The 14,975-nt window shown below is 44.5% G+C and overlaps 1 protein-coding gene and 1 long non-coding RNA gene across 2 annotated transcripts; one reads left to right on the forward strand and one right to left on the reverse strand.

Annotated features, from left to right (window-relative positions):
• The first annotated feature begins 4,661 nt into the window (after positions 1-4,661).
• Positions 4,662-5,229, forward strand: LOC130680257 (glycine receptor subunit alpha-1-like). The gene has a single exon (XM_057490514.1). It carries the CDS (start codon positions 4,765-4,767, stop codon positions 5,071-5,073), a length of 309 nt encoding a protein of 102 aa, XP_057346497.1. The 5' UTR covers positions 4,662-4,764; the 3' UTR covers positions 5,074-5,229.
• A 114-nt stretch (positions 5,230-5,343) lies between these two features.
• LOC130680264 (uncharacterized) lies at positions 5,344-13,703 on the reverse strand. Its single transcript, XR_008993240.1, has 3 exons — positions 11,740-13,703; positions 11,283-11,400; positions 5,344-11,000 (listed from the first exon to the last, which is right to left on the reverse strand). It is a non-coding gene; the product is annotated as an uncharacterized LOC130680264 (long non-coding RNA).
• Between the last annotated feature and the right edge of the window lie 1,272 nt (positions 13,704-14,975).

Below are 14,975 nucleotides of genomic sequence, written 5' to 3' on the forward strand. Positions count from 1 at the left end.
AACTTGGTTTCTTTCCTTCTGAATATTTTCCTAGATTTATAATGACATATTCAGTGATGTGATTGTTTTATGCTCATCTCTTACACTGAATTATGAGCTCCATAAAGGGAGAGACCATATCTGTTTTTGCTCAGAGCTTTATCCCTGGTGCCTAACACAATGCCTGATATATAGTGAACATGCAGTAGGCATTTGTTGAAGAAATTGGCAAAAGGATAAACAAACTAATGAACAAAGAGGTCTTTGTTCAGAGTCAGAGAGCCTGACAAGAAGTTCCTCCAGTGACAGATTAGGGCAGTCAAGAACACGTACACCGTGGCCTGTCAAGCCACACCACACACCTGCCACCCAGAAAGGCTCTAGACTGACCTATTTGAAACAGCTGTCTACCCAGCTACAACGGGCAGTGTCAAAGGACTATGATTCTTTAGCACTGTTTGGTAAGTGACTTCGAGCTAGCCTCTTTCTGGTTCCAGTTTTTCCATCTGTAAAATGGATTAAATGGGCATAATGGGGGACTGTGGCAAGGGTTAGATCAGATGCCAAAGCAGCTTTAAGTTTTGTTCCTGTTACACAAGTGCCAGGGAATAAAATGATTACACAGGCATAGATTTCTATCAGTATGTTTCTTATACATCAGCAATCTGATTCAGTGAACTTCCAGAAGTTTACCATAGGCAGAAGGCAGACATTCGAAGACAGAAGATGTCCATGGGAGTTAAGATCCAACCATCCTTCAGTATCTGCATTGGAAGAGGAAATGATCTTGGGTACAGCAAGCCAGATAGGACTTCTTAAAGGACTGCTAGTTTCATTCCCTCCATTACTATCCACTGAATACCTACCCTCTGACTCTAAAATATTTAAGTGAGAAACTGACCAAACACAACTATTTCTAGGATTTGCTTTGCATTTTCCCTTTTTTCCCAGGGGCCAATTGCTTTTTCCATTTCCTTCTGCTAAAAGAGGGAATACATTTGTTGAAGAGACACTTATTTGGGAAGGCCACATCCAAAATATTTGACAAGTACCAGGCCTCTAGAGTGTGCATTGCACAACTCCAGGAGGCCTATATGCATAGACTAAACTGTGAATGCAGCCTCCAGCAGATGAGGCTATGGCATGGTAGGCCCAGAGTACTTCCAAAGGCTGCCTCCACCTTTGCCAGAACCCAGCCAGCATTACACACTAGAGGAAAACAAAAGCTTTCTCTCTGGCCAGTGCGAATAAAGCCACTACCCAGATTTGATCAGATTCTCCTGCTCAGTTCCCTCCTCGCCTTCTCACAGTACCTCAGTGCTGGAGGAGAGCTCCAAAGGCATCCTGTCCACTCCTGACATGCAAATGCTGACAGCATAGAGGAGCAAGTCACCAGGATCACGGAGGCATTGGCAGCAAAGGCAGGGGAGGTGATCTGTGACTCCTCCCAAAACATTGACAGTTCACCATCAGTTGCTTATCTGTTCGTCAGTGTTTCCATCCTGAAGCAGATAAAAATAGTCCAGCATTTACTAGGTCTTAAATAAGAACCAAGATTTATCCCAAGGCAGAGGCCAAAAACGAATAGCCAGAAGGTCCAACTCAATATGGAAATATCTTCCATTTCACCAGCAGTGTCTTAAAAATCTGGAATACAATGCCAGCATTTAACAAACACACTTCTCACTCACTCAAAAAAGTCACAGCCTCTGGTGCCACCGGATTCACATCCTAGGTAGCACTGGTGCACACTAACTGCCTTGAGGGAACGGAATGTATTCTGCAGGCTGCCAGAGTCCCTTCTATCTGGAGGGCTTCTTCAGCCTGGCTCACTTCATCACTCAGATTTCCCCTGCCTGACCCCTGGTGTGCATTTCAATCAGTGTGACCTTGTTCTTAAGGGCTCTGAACTTGGCCCAAATGGCAGAAACTACAAGGACACAGAATTGGGTTCACCATAAAGACCAGCTTCCTTTGCGGAAAGTCCTTCTGGGTATTGGCTTGTAAACTGGTGGCATATAAACTTAGGTGGCAGAAACCTCAGTTTAGTAGGAAGTTTGCTGGTGGTATTTTAAGCCCCAGATGGTGAGTGACGGGTAACTAGCTATATGCCTGAGCTTCTCAGAGCCTGTGATCTTGGCCAGGCTCCTCAACTCCCACCATCATTCCATGTTACCACATTTGTTGAACAGAAAGCATCTGGTCCAAATTCCCTAGCCGGCCTCATTAGTCAGATTATTAGGAAAACTCTGTGAGCCCGACTGGGCAGGCACACTACCAACCTCCCTGGGTTCTAGAGTACACACAACCAGATTTCCCAGCTCTATTCCCAGCAGCGCCAGACGCAGTTGGGCATTCGTTTCCTGCCACCTGCTGGGCAGAATAGGAGTAGCAAGCCTTTGTTCCAATCATTTTTAAGGAATTTCCTTTCTCCTGGCTACAGTATGAAATTGATAATCATCCAACTAGGTGGAGCCTGCAGTACACACCTCCATCCCTTCCACTCCTATATTTAACAAATTAGGAAGGCAGAGAATAATTCACCCAAAGCTATATAGAAAGTTAATTTGGTGCTTCCACCTGCATAACTAGAACCCAGTGAAAACACATTTTCAAGCACGCAAGCCTGCAGCAAGGGCAGATTTATTCTGAGAAGCAAGAGTCGGACCCAACCCCACTTCCAGGCAGGGGTCCAGGAATTTGGCCAGCTTCCCCCAACCCCTCTCCTTGTCCCTAGCACAAACCCTCTACCACTGCCCTACTCATAGACAAATTTATTGAGCACCTATTTGCCAGGCACCGTAACACATCCTCTTTCACCCACTTCTGCAATGAGGGTGTTGGACCAGATTCATTCATTTACCAAAGACTTCTTGAACATTTATCATATGTCTCAAATCTTCCTGGTGCCATTAAATAAAAGGCGGGGCAGGGTGTGGGGGGGAGCTAGGACTGCAGATCTAAAAGTAAACATTTATTTATCTAACATTTCCTGAGTCCTTAGTGTCTGTCTCAGAACTATGTCCATGTGCTCAGTGTTGAGGACTCAGTGAACATGACGCTTTGCCTCTGTCTTGGTGGAACTTACAGTCCGGCAGGAGAGAGAGACACCAATCAAGGAACACAACATGATTAGAGATTTTTTTAAAAAAAAAAAAAGAGGGACAGATGTACAGGGAGCTTATGGAGCAGAGCAAGGACACCAAGCCTATCCTAAGACTCAGGGAAGGCTTCTGAGTAAGAAATTAGTTCTGTGAGAGTGGAGTTGGAGGCAGGGGTGGGGTTAGAAGTATGTTCCAGGCACAGAACAACTTGAACAGAGGCCCAGAGTGAAAGACAAGGAGATGGCACTTTAAGATATGTATAAATACTCCAGGGCAACTGGAGCATAGAATGCCAGATAGAGGATGAGAGAGACTGGAGTTGCAGAGAGGGTCCAGGTCCTCTGAGGCCTTGCTCACCATGTGAGGATTTTAATCACCCTGAAGTCAGTGATGGCCTATTAAAATAAAATGTCCCAAACAAAAGATGACCAATAAGGACTGTTAGAACAACCCAGTTAGGGTGGAGAGCCAGACTAGAGGCAGGAAGGAGTTGTGGCTAGAAGGCAACAAGCCCAGATGGTGGCCCAGGCTAGGTGGCCAGAGCTGGAGAGGACGCAGCGGCCCCCTCACTGCGTTCGCCTCCGCTGGCCTTGTCCTGCACGCGACAGGGGAAGATAAGGCTCCTGCTCTACGAGCCCCCACTGCCGGGGAGGACAATGTGCGCTGCTAACTCCCCAGGGCCACACACTGAAATCAGCAGCTCAGCTGAGACTCTCAGGGCCACCTCAGAAATCCCATGGAAAGAAAACAAAGCTGGACATGATGAGGGCAGACAACAGGGTGTCCAAGAGTCAGGTCAGGAGAAGATCACCATGGGCTGGGAAAAAGAGCAATTAGGAGGGTCAGGTCAGCAGACATTTTGGAAGTGAGCATAAGGCAGGGAGGTAGAAATGCAGGAGGGATGACTGAAAAGGTGCAACAAAACTGGCAGGTTTGCAAAGCATATGGTAGGAGGCGGAGGAAAGGCATGAAGGTAAGTTGGAGCCAGATGATGAAGGGCTTTGAGTGATAAGTTGATAACATCCAAAGTATGTCTGAGCCAATAACTGCAAGGAATATAGGAACATGGGGGCAGGAAGCAGCCATGGCCTTGCTGGCCTGTGGGAGAGGTGAGGCCCACAGATTCTGCTTGCTCCTGGGCCACTTGCTCCTCCCCACGACCTGCGCACAAGGAGACATTAACTGGGAAATGGGGCGGGTGAAGAGGGCAAGGAAGCAACAGAGGCAAAGCAGGGGATCTCTCCAAATTGTCCCCTGGATCTCTAACAAAATAACACTCAGTACATCTGCTCATCTGCAACCTGTGATGGTTAAAACAACCTTCTGAGGTAGTGGGGTAAAACTTACCCGCTGCTTAAATGAAAAAAAAAATTAAATAAAAAAGCCCTGAGACTCAAAGAAGGAAGTGATTTGTCTAAGGTCTTACAGCCAGCAGGCGCTAGAGCAAACACTGAACACAGGTCTCCAGACCGCGGCCACATTCCTATCCCCTGGTCTGCATCTGTTTCAGCATGCAAGTGGCACCCCTCCCTAAGGCACAACCCCAACCAGGCACACAGCCTTCCAGAGCCTGGACTGGTGGCCCAAGAGGCAGGGAGAAACCGACAGGCGTGACAGCCCCCAGGGGAGTGCCTTGCAAGTGGGGGGTGCCCAGCTGCTGTCTTATTTTAAGTAGAGTCCCATGTTGAATCTATTCCAGGAGGATGAGGCCGGCGAGGGCCGCTTCAACTTCTCTGCCTACGGGATGGGCCCGGCCTGTCTGCAGGCCAAGGACGGCATCTCAGTCAAGGGTGCCAACAGCAACAATACAACCAGCCCCGCCGCTGCGCCTTCTAAGTCCCCAGAGGAGATGCGAAAACTCTTCATCCAGAGGGCCAAGAAGATTGACAAAATATCCCGCATTGGCTTCCCCATGGCCTTCCTCATCTTCAACATGTTCTACTGGATCATCTACAAGATCGTCCGCAGGGAGGATGTACACAACCAGTGATGGGTCTGGGACTGGGGGTGGCTGGGAGCGTGCACAGTGGGGACAGCACAGGAAGCTGAGAGCCTGAGGCAGAGCAGGGAAGAGAGGGAGGGGCACACACGCACAACTCTCTCTGCAGTACGTGCAATAGCAAGTGCAGGAATGCATGAATCTTAGAGTGTGGCACTATTTAACCTCGGGTGGGCTACTGGGAGGGGGAGGGGGGTTTTTCTAACACAGGGATGAGGGACTGGGAGGAAGGGCAGGGGTGGGGTGGGAAGTCAGGGAGTAACAGCTTTCAAAAGCTTGAGTCCATGGGCTGTGCAATTTTCCTATTTGGAAAGAGAGTGCAGTCTGCCCCGCAGCAGAAGGAAAGCAATGTAATATATGATATATATTCATGCTTAATATTAACGCAAAACCACAAGAACAAAATATTTGTTTCTTAACCTATCAGCATAGTAACTGCTTAAAGTTTTAAAGTCACGGAAGTGATGGACAATTTTTCCCAGTGGAAACAGTCACAAATAAGCTTGCTCTGGTGTATGTCCGTATCACAGCCTTCCAAACGCCACGCCTATCTCAAACTGGCCCAGGTGGACACATGCCAAAAAGTCATTCTGCCTCTGCTTCAAGAGGGTAGTGCATCCTGGGCATGGGGGGGTGGGAATGGGGAAAGGTGGAGAGGAGAGAAGGGAGGGACTAAAGAGATGGGACAGTTCAGAGGCCGAAAGACTGAGAATCAAAATCACCCACCTCAATCCTCACACACCAAGGCTAAGGCCCACACCTGCCCCTCTCTGAGCCCTCTTGCTTCTGTGCTTCCACACCTCAACCTTCCACCACCACCCAGAAATGGCCATTATGGTTTCATTATACTGTCAATATGCAATCTTTTTTATGGTTGAAAAGTAATAATCTCAAGAAATAATATGCAGATAGAGTGAGGCTCAACAGATGCACTTTCTTCAAATGTCTATTTTTTTGAAGAGTGTCTTTGGAACTGCAAGTGGGTATATCTTTGGGAAGGTGGGATCGGTGGGCTGAAACAGACTGGTTATGTAGTGGTCCTGCAGAGTAAAGATTTAGCTGTTGTAAGGTAGTCCTGAGACTGCCCGAGCTTTAATACATATGGACGGAGAGAAACAGTCATGTTTAGAAAGTCTGTTCATTATATTTTGACATTTCATATACCACAAATCACGAAGGATGCTTAGGGCAGGGGGGTGACCCCATTATATTTTTATAAGCCTCTTTCTGTTTTGGTGCTTTGTTGAGCTTTAACATTTAGCAAAGTTAGACAAATATTTTCTCTTTCCTTCTAACTCTGAAGTGCCAGATCTATCCCAGGATAGATGATAGGGCATTCCATAAAAAAGGAAAGAGACTAGAAATGGATTGGGGGGAGGAGGCTCCTGCTAAAGGACACGGATGTCCACAGAGGGGTGATCTGTAAGGTGGGACATGGAATTAAGCAGGGCCGCTGTCTCTAGCAGCCTCTGTCTAGTCTCTGCCGACACGAGTGCCCCTGAATGCAGACACACACTCCGCGGCCCTCTCCTGCTTGATGCATGACTTGTGTGCTGGGGTTTCACCTTCCTTTGCCCCTTAGTGTCTTGGCTTTGGATCAAGATAGTAGGTAGACAGTGAGATGCAGCTGACAATCAGTTTGAGGCCTGGGCTTTCACTTGTGTCTTTAGAGTATCCCCAATGTGGGGCAGGACAGGAATGAATGACCGGGAGCCTAACTCCTCCCTGAAGTACCTTCTCCTAGGGAAATTCCTCCCATTCCCTGTGGCACAATAGCTAATACCTAAAGAGGCCAAAAAACGCAGGCCAAGACAAGATATAGGGTGATACAGGCAAAAATGCAGTTTGCAGACCAAAAAGGATTTGGCTTTGAATGATAAAGCTGTTTACATCCCTGTTTCAAGGTCAGTGAGTCACTGCCTTCCCTTCCGGCCTGTGTAGACCAGAAAGCTAAACTGTATTCTAACCTTGGATGATATAAGATAGAACCTGCAATTATTTTCTTAAAGAAGCTTTGAGGGCTGGGAGCCAAGTAGACAGGAGTTGCATCAAAGGCCATCCCTTTCCATACCACATATGTGTCTAATGGAGGAAAAAAATAGAAGGACTTGAACAACTACTACCAGTTCAAGACTAGAAAGAATGTCAGTCTTGCAACTGCTATTAGCACCTTTCACTAGCACTATATTCACTTTATTTAAGGGAGAAAACCCTCAATTCTACAGTGGTGCATGAGTCTTTGTAGAGGCTATTAGCCCCTTAGCACTTTATTCACTTTATTTAAGCGGAAAAAATTTTTCACAAAAACATTAGGTAAGACCTTCTCTCTATTTATTACTGGACTAAATTCAGAATGTCTGAAGTCTAGATGAATCAGGCAACAAAGGCCTCCAGCCTCTACCAGGAATAAATGCAGGTACTAACTAACTAATGTTCTGAGACATTCTGCCTGCCTCACAGCAGAATCTGCAGATTTCAAGCTGGGCTCCTCGTATGAGGTGTCTGGAATCTCTGAGGCAAAGAAATCCCTAGGCCACTTGCCCAGCCTCTGCGGAGTCCTTGAACTTCTGCCACCATATTCAACTTATCAGCCCACTGGGAGCTGCCACATCTAGCTGACAGTATCCAACAGACAATAAAATCATCTCTTTAAGACACAAGAAATGTCCTTGAAATCTTCTCTCAGACTATTCCAAATTTGGTATCCCGAATGAAAACAGATGTGAGGAGATGCATTACAGCAGTGAAAAGAAGAGTCTGAATTTTAGTCCTGCCACGAATATGCTGGGTGACCTTGAACAAATGACTAAGCTTTAGTTTATCTTAAATACACAAGGGGGGGGGTGACATAGGTGGTCTCTAATTCCCTCCTCACTCTGTCGTATGTGCTTGAATTGGTGTCTAGGACCAAAAAACCCTAACATCACTCTGATTCGTGGAACCTCCAGTGGATGTGCACATATGTATCTATATATATGTACACATACGTGGACCCATGTAATTCTGGTTGCCTTTCTTCTTTGGAAAACTTGCAGATTTGTTTTATCTTTTATTCCACTTTATGAAAGGTGAACAGTGGTGGGGAAAGAACATCAGTCATTATAAAGTCAAAGATACCATTATGAATTAGGAATGGAGCCCGCTCACGAAGACAGTACCATTAAGGTAGGAGGATTAGCAATAAAGTACATGTATTTCCTCATAGAAAATCAAACTAGATGGATTCTTTCAGTCAGTTTTTAGATGGCTCCAAGAAACCGAAGTATACTTTTTTTTGGGTCAGAACAATACTTCCTTAATTTCTTCTTCAGTTTGTGCACAGAGGCTATAATGCCTTCGGGGCTACCCATGCCACGCACTGTGGCGGGGGTAAAACTGATCAGGTGTCATGAATGGCTTACTGGATTTCAAATCCCTTACATGTACAGACCAGTATTTATGCACAGAAGGAGAACTGGACACTGGGGATTTTATCCACCTCCAAAACTGCAACCATTCTTAGGAGCCAAATTTAGATACCAACTTTGCTTAGATATCAATGAAGAAGACAGACAGTAATATCAATAATTTCTCACCTATTTGCAAAAGAATCTCTTTGTTTCAAGAGCAGCCAAAATAAATGGATCAACCAGCTCTGCTGCCCTCTGGTCCTTTCGAGCATTCAAGAGTCTATTCTCGGCTTAGGCTATCGGGAGTGACCAAGGACAGGCATGCATAGAAAGGAAAGGATGTGTGTGTATGTAAATTTAGTGTTAATTCTGTTTAGTTAAAGTCTAGAAAGATAAAAGTTCACTTGATTGAAACTATTTCTTCTTCTAAGTTGTCAGTAAATAAGGAATGTATCACTCTAAGAAGCTTATCAATATTTTTCACAGGCTATTTTTTTCATACTATAGAGAAAATAAATAAATATGAAAGGAAATGGTTCCTTTCCTTCAAAGTATGCATGTTTATAAGCATTAAAAAGAGATGGCGTTTTTTGAGGCCCCATGATATTAGACTGCAAAGTAGATTGGTGCCCCAGCTAAACTGGAACCATCACCAATAAAAGTTAGTCTTTTGTGAAAATCAGATTCCTTAGTTAATTGCCACACACTGAAATTGGAGGGAGTTGAGGCATCACCATGCCTGCCATAATGCCCTCTTAGTAGAAGCTGGCAAGCAGAGGGCTCATCTGTACCAGCTTTAGGACTCAGGTCGAGATCTGAGATTTGCAGCTATTCCCCAGTCTGACTGGAAGCCCAGCCCAGGGTCTATGAATACTGCACTGGAAGGTATAGGATTTATTCAACAAACACCTTTTGTACATGGGACCCATCCTCTATCCCAACTCTGAGGAGGCAGGCAAGATCGGGCTTTCTCTGTGGGCTGTTTCTCAGACTGACTAGAAAGCTTGCTCTCTGAGTGCAGCGCTGTTAAGTGGTAAGGAGTGTTGAGAAACGGTGAATGGACCTCCAGCCACTGACATAAGACATTTTTAATACATGAACCAATCAGAGCAAAATTCTCTAAACAGGCAGGCAGGAAATAGGTTCTTAAAATACAATTTAGCTTTTTTCCCTCCAATAAGACCCCCTCTCAGAAACCAACTCCAGAAATTTGAATTGAGAACCCTCTTATTTTCCCACAGCTCTCTGCAGGTAAACAGGCGCTTCTCCTGAGCAATGGAAGGAGGGAAAGAGAGATTCGCCATGCTTTGAGAGAGCTGGCTGGCTTTTACTGTCTGTATGGGTGTAAACAGAAAAGCATGTTGGAAAGGCTTTGGGCTCATATCCTGAAATACCAATGGACAGGGAGAACTTCTTGGATAGGTTGAAATTATTGTAGAAATAAAGAACTTTTAAAAATTTTGAAATGCTTCCCTCCCCACCTCCACCCAATGTGAAGAGGGTGAATCCAGTGACATTTTTCTGACTGCCCCAACTGAAGATCTCAGACTATCAAGGACAAGGGTGCTCTGTACAAATTTCTCCCAGGCCTGAGTAATCCAGCTTTCTGAGGGCCCAGACTAGATGACACGTCTACCAAATGCAAAAGCAGCTACCCGCTGCTTCCTTAAGGATTTCTCAGGCTGTAAAGATAGCAAAGGCAGGGGATAGGTTCGCTCATACGGGGGTGCTATTTCATGCTGTTTGATGGAGACATGCAGTTATTTAAAGCAATAATTAAGGTGCTTTATCATTCTCTGGAACAGCAAAATGAGTTACAAAGTTGAAATTACTGTCCAATAATTTTTAGGATCATTAAGGCTTCTCCAGCTAGTACTCAGGTCATTACTTCTCCTTCTTTTGCTCTCCCCTCCTGCCTCCTCCCTGTCAGCATTTCCTCTGTTTCATCAGTTCGTGCATCTCCTTTGGTAAGACCAAACCCCACCAGAAGCTGGGTGGGGTGTGGGAGTAGGCTAGAACACAAGTTAGTGGCTCCCATCTCATTTGTTTTAAGGCTGCAATTTCCATCCCTCCTCTTGCCCATGCATTTTTAAATTTCTGCTCCAGAAAATTTCCTGGAACATTGGTCGAGAAGTCGAGAATGGCAAGGCAAAAATGCACCCTTCAGAGAGCCCAGTGATGAAAACCACATCCTACATGAGGCCGTTCACCAGCTAGAGAGCAGGACCAGCGACCTGATGTGGGGATGGAAGACAGTTGCTGGCTGTATATGGATTCCAAGCATAATGACTCTCCCATCCCCACACTTTCCCTGTTCACAGTTCCCTGCACTGCCTTGTTCTTAGCCTGCCTTTGTAGGGATTCAACTGTTTCCGTATGCAACTTCAGAAACCCAGGATCCTATTTAAACACACCTGCCTTCTGAAGTGGGCACAGGTCAATGGGAAGTGGGTCCTTGTTCTGGCCTGCCTCAGGCTCACCATGGAAACACAGGGAAGCTTTGTCACCCATCCTGTCCTGCTCAGTCCCCTGTAGAAAGAGGGAGTTGAAGATTTTTCAAAGCCAAACTCCAGACACATTGATGCGTGAAAGAAGAAAGGGCACACCATATGTTACAAAAGGTGTCACTGTTTCCCCATTTCACTGTCAAGCTTCAAGCACAATGCCAGGCCTTCTGGAAGGCAGGTACAGATAAGTTAACAAAGAGGAGATGTCTTAGCCCTTCAGGAGATTACAATCTTAATTTTTTTGCCATGAACGTCAAGGTATTTCACAGCACTGATGGACTTGCCTCTAGCACTAGCTTCTCACCTGAGAATCCCATCAAACATCAGGACAACATTCCACTCTGGTATTTTAGCATGTATGTCCTGTGAAGGCTGTAACCCACTTCCCATGGCAGGGGTTTGAATTTTTTCTGCCAGAGCCTCTGTAAGAATCAAAGAGAAACACATCAGAGCAGAACGTGTGGAAAAAAAACCCAGAGAAGTAACTCCAACTCCAAATACCCTACCAGCCTATATCCCCCCACCACACAATTTAATCATAACAAGAAAACTTCCAGCAAGATATAAGAATGTTTTCCTGTTTGTCCCTGCTACTCCAGCTGCAGTTACAGGCAGAAAAAGTGGGACTGCTCCAGACTATTGGGAAGTTCCCCTAAATCCATACCATTAGCTAGCCTATACTCATAAAAAGAAAAAATATCACAGCAGGTGTGGCCAGCTCTCTCCACACCCCTCCCCCCAACCTCCAAACAAAACCTCACCCTGGCAATGGTGTTTCTGAAGCTGCTTCCTCTCCTGTAGCTCCAACAAACACTCCTTATTATCAGAAAACACTGCTCCTGTCTTTCCCAACAGGGACATATTTATGCTTTGTATCAATGGAATCTCTTTCGAATGTTTATAGGATAACATTATGACAAATGTTCTTCACCTTCATCTGGCCCTGGAATTAACGAGAGTATTGCAGATTGAAACTTTTTTCTTGTTCCCAAGGTTAAAAATTAGTAACTTATAGAACAATTTTAGATTTTTCATAGGATAATTAAATAGAAATCATATTGCAAACCACTTCTTACCCTTGCCCCCCATCACCACATAGCCACTTCCTTCTTTGCCCCGAAAGATTAAAATCAGGGATATTAAAGGCCTCTAGGATGGATAGATGTGTGATCAAATAAATCAGTGAAATGGTAATTGTATAATGCAGGTGGTTAATGTAGAAGCTGTCATTCTAAAATTCTTTCACCTTTTCCCATTTCCTGGGAGCTTCAGTATGCCCATCTGTAAAACAGGTGTACTGAATCAGTTAGGCTTGAAGGGTTTTCCCAGCTATGAAGTGTTTTTGCTGTGTTGTTAAAGCCTCTTCTCCAGCTTTTAGTTGCAGAAAAAAAAAAACAAGGACTTCCCCCCAGACTCTGCATGGTTTTAGGGGGTCCCACTCCTCATCCTCTCAGCTCTCCTCTCTAAACCTATTTGTAGTTCTTCCTTAGTGCAGAGGAAAGGTCACTAGTTTGGAGTTAAAAGGCTGACATACGATCGTAGGCACATGATCTTGAGGCAAGACCATTCTCTCTCTGAACCTTAGTTTCTTTTTGTATTGGGGGATACCACAGGTCCACTGTCTAGATAAAATGGCATAATGAATGTTAATTCCACCCTCATAAACTGTAAAATATTCTCATTATCTCAATCTCACTGAAATCCTTACCATTTCTGTTTGCCAGAAGAGGTCATCTAAGAGCTTCCCTACGAACAGAGGCCAGCTCCCAGCAAGCCAAATACAATGACACAGCTGCCAATCCAGGGAAGCCCCAAAGACTTCTCCAGAGAATCACCTCATGCTTGCCTCAGGGTCTGCACATGCACTGAAAGACCTCTCAGTTCTCATCCTGAATTCCCTTACCACCTCTTTCTCATTTGAGTACCAATAGAAGGCACCACAATCACTCCTCTTAGTTGTCACCACATGTGGATGGACTGACTAGTAACAGATGACGAATGATCCTTGACTATCACAGTATTGCTATTGAGAGCATCTACTGTATGACATACACTTTATATACTTTAATTCCCACAATGGACCTATCTTATTTCTCATTTTATAGGTGAGAAACAGACTCAGAAACAGTCTACTTTGTTAGCCCAACTCAAAGCCTTGCCAAAGATCGTACATGATTCCACAGATGATGGGAAGCTGAGTTTTGGGAATAGGTATGACATGTATTTAATTCTTCAGCTTAACTGTTTTTGACCTTCAGTAAATTATTTCACTCTGTGACCTTAGTCACCCACATGTAAAAGCTCTATCATCCCAAACTAAGTATAAAATCAAGTAAATGATATGGTAGTTTAGTCATTAAAAAGCAGTATATAGATGAGACATTTATTAGATCATGTTAACATAAATGAATACCATACTGGGGTAAAAATATGGACCCTTTTGCCTAGGTACAGTCCAGTATACACTAAAAGTTAACTTCCTATAATCTGCTAAATGTCAAGGAATATTATCCTGTACTAGACTGGAAACCAAACACCTTTTTGTTCAACAACTAAACAAGACATCCTTGGCCACCTACTTCTTGGAACTTGGTAATAAACAATCTAAATCCAGCAGCCCACTGTAAAAGGTTCAGAGCCTAATAATCCAGTTTTTGGTGCATGAAGGATTTGGAGTTGATACGGGGCCATTTTCTGGCTGTAGAATGTGGAAGAGTAAAATGAGTAAACAACAGGGTAGGGTGAGAATAGGTGGCACTAGGGGGAGAGTGAGAACACACTCCTTTGTGATTCTGCATGAGATCATCACTAGGAATGGTGTGCATCTGGCCAGAATCAATGGTAAGGACTAGACCTTCTCTGAAACTCTTCAGTCTAGGATCCCTGTAAAACATTCATTCAACTAAGAACCTAGTACAAACAGTGCACAAGGAAGAGGAGCCAAAGATAAGCAGCATCCCTAACTACTGAACTGACCATGTGGTAAGACATGATATGGTTATGAATAACTAATTCAAGGGAAGACGTGGTAACAGAACAGGCAAAGGCAAGAGTTCAGTCAAAGGAACAATCCACAGTATCTTGGAGAATGTAGTAATTGAGCTCAGACTCTTTTAAAAAAGGTTATCCATAGCAGTTTAGTATTTGGATTCTAATTATGGTCTCACCCACCTTTCAAAGGGTTAAACACAGGTAACCACTTCCAAGTAGGTGTTCAGGTAAAGAGGAAACACCTCTTTATATACCCATTAAGACTGACTATTAAACGTGGCAGCCTGATCAATGTTCCAGTAAAGGGCTTTCTAATGGTGCTTTACTACCACACTGGCTCTGGAAATGAAGTGGGAAAATGGAATTACAGGGAAATACATGGATATACCCCTCCCCCATAAACATTATTTTGTAACTAGAAGCTGCTGCTTGTCTCCAAGTCTTTGGTTCCTGACTTAGCAATCCTCTAGATAACTTGTTATATACAAACCAACCAGACCAGTTCATGGGACACAGCCTCTACTTACACTCCGTAGGGCCCACTTGGCCTCACCCAAGAAGCTTGGCCTTACAGGCCCTGAACTACAGCAGTGATGGCAGGAATGTCTTCGTTACTGCTCTGCCTGCCAGGGCAGTTCCTTCTGTGTATAGTTCTGGATGCTGGTGAGGAAAGTGGCATGCTGAATGGACCTTATTTAGTGGCTTCAAGTGAGATTCAGGGGGTGTCCAGGTGACCGCTATGTAGATGCACTTAACAACTTTTCAAAACATCTCAGTCTGGAGAAAGCAGCCTAGTCTTTCAAGGTTCAAGTTGGAAGTAGAGGAGGTCTCAAAAGTTAAGTGTCATAGCCAGGACTAGAATATGCTCTTTCCAGTTTTTTTATCATCTTTGTTTTTAACTTCCACCTACTACTTATTAAATCTACTATATGGCAAGGCAATGTACAATGACAACAGGGCATTAGGAAAAAACAGCCTTTTTTCTTAAAGGAGGAACAATAGAAGT

Source organism: Manis pentadactyla, chromosome 2 (assembly GCF_030020395.1).
Source record: "Manis pentadactyla isolate mManPen7 chromosome 2, mManPen7.hap1, whole genome shotgun sequence".
Taxonomy (NCBI): domain Eukaryota; kingdom Metazoa; phylum Chordata; class Mammalia; order Pholidota; family Manidae; genus Manis; species Manis pentadactyla.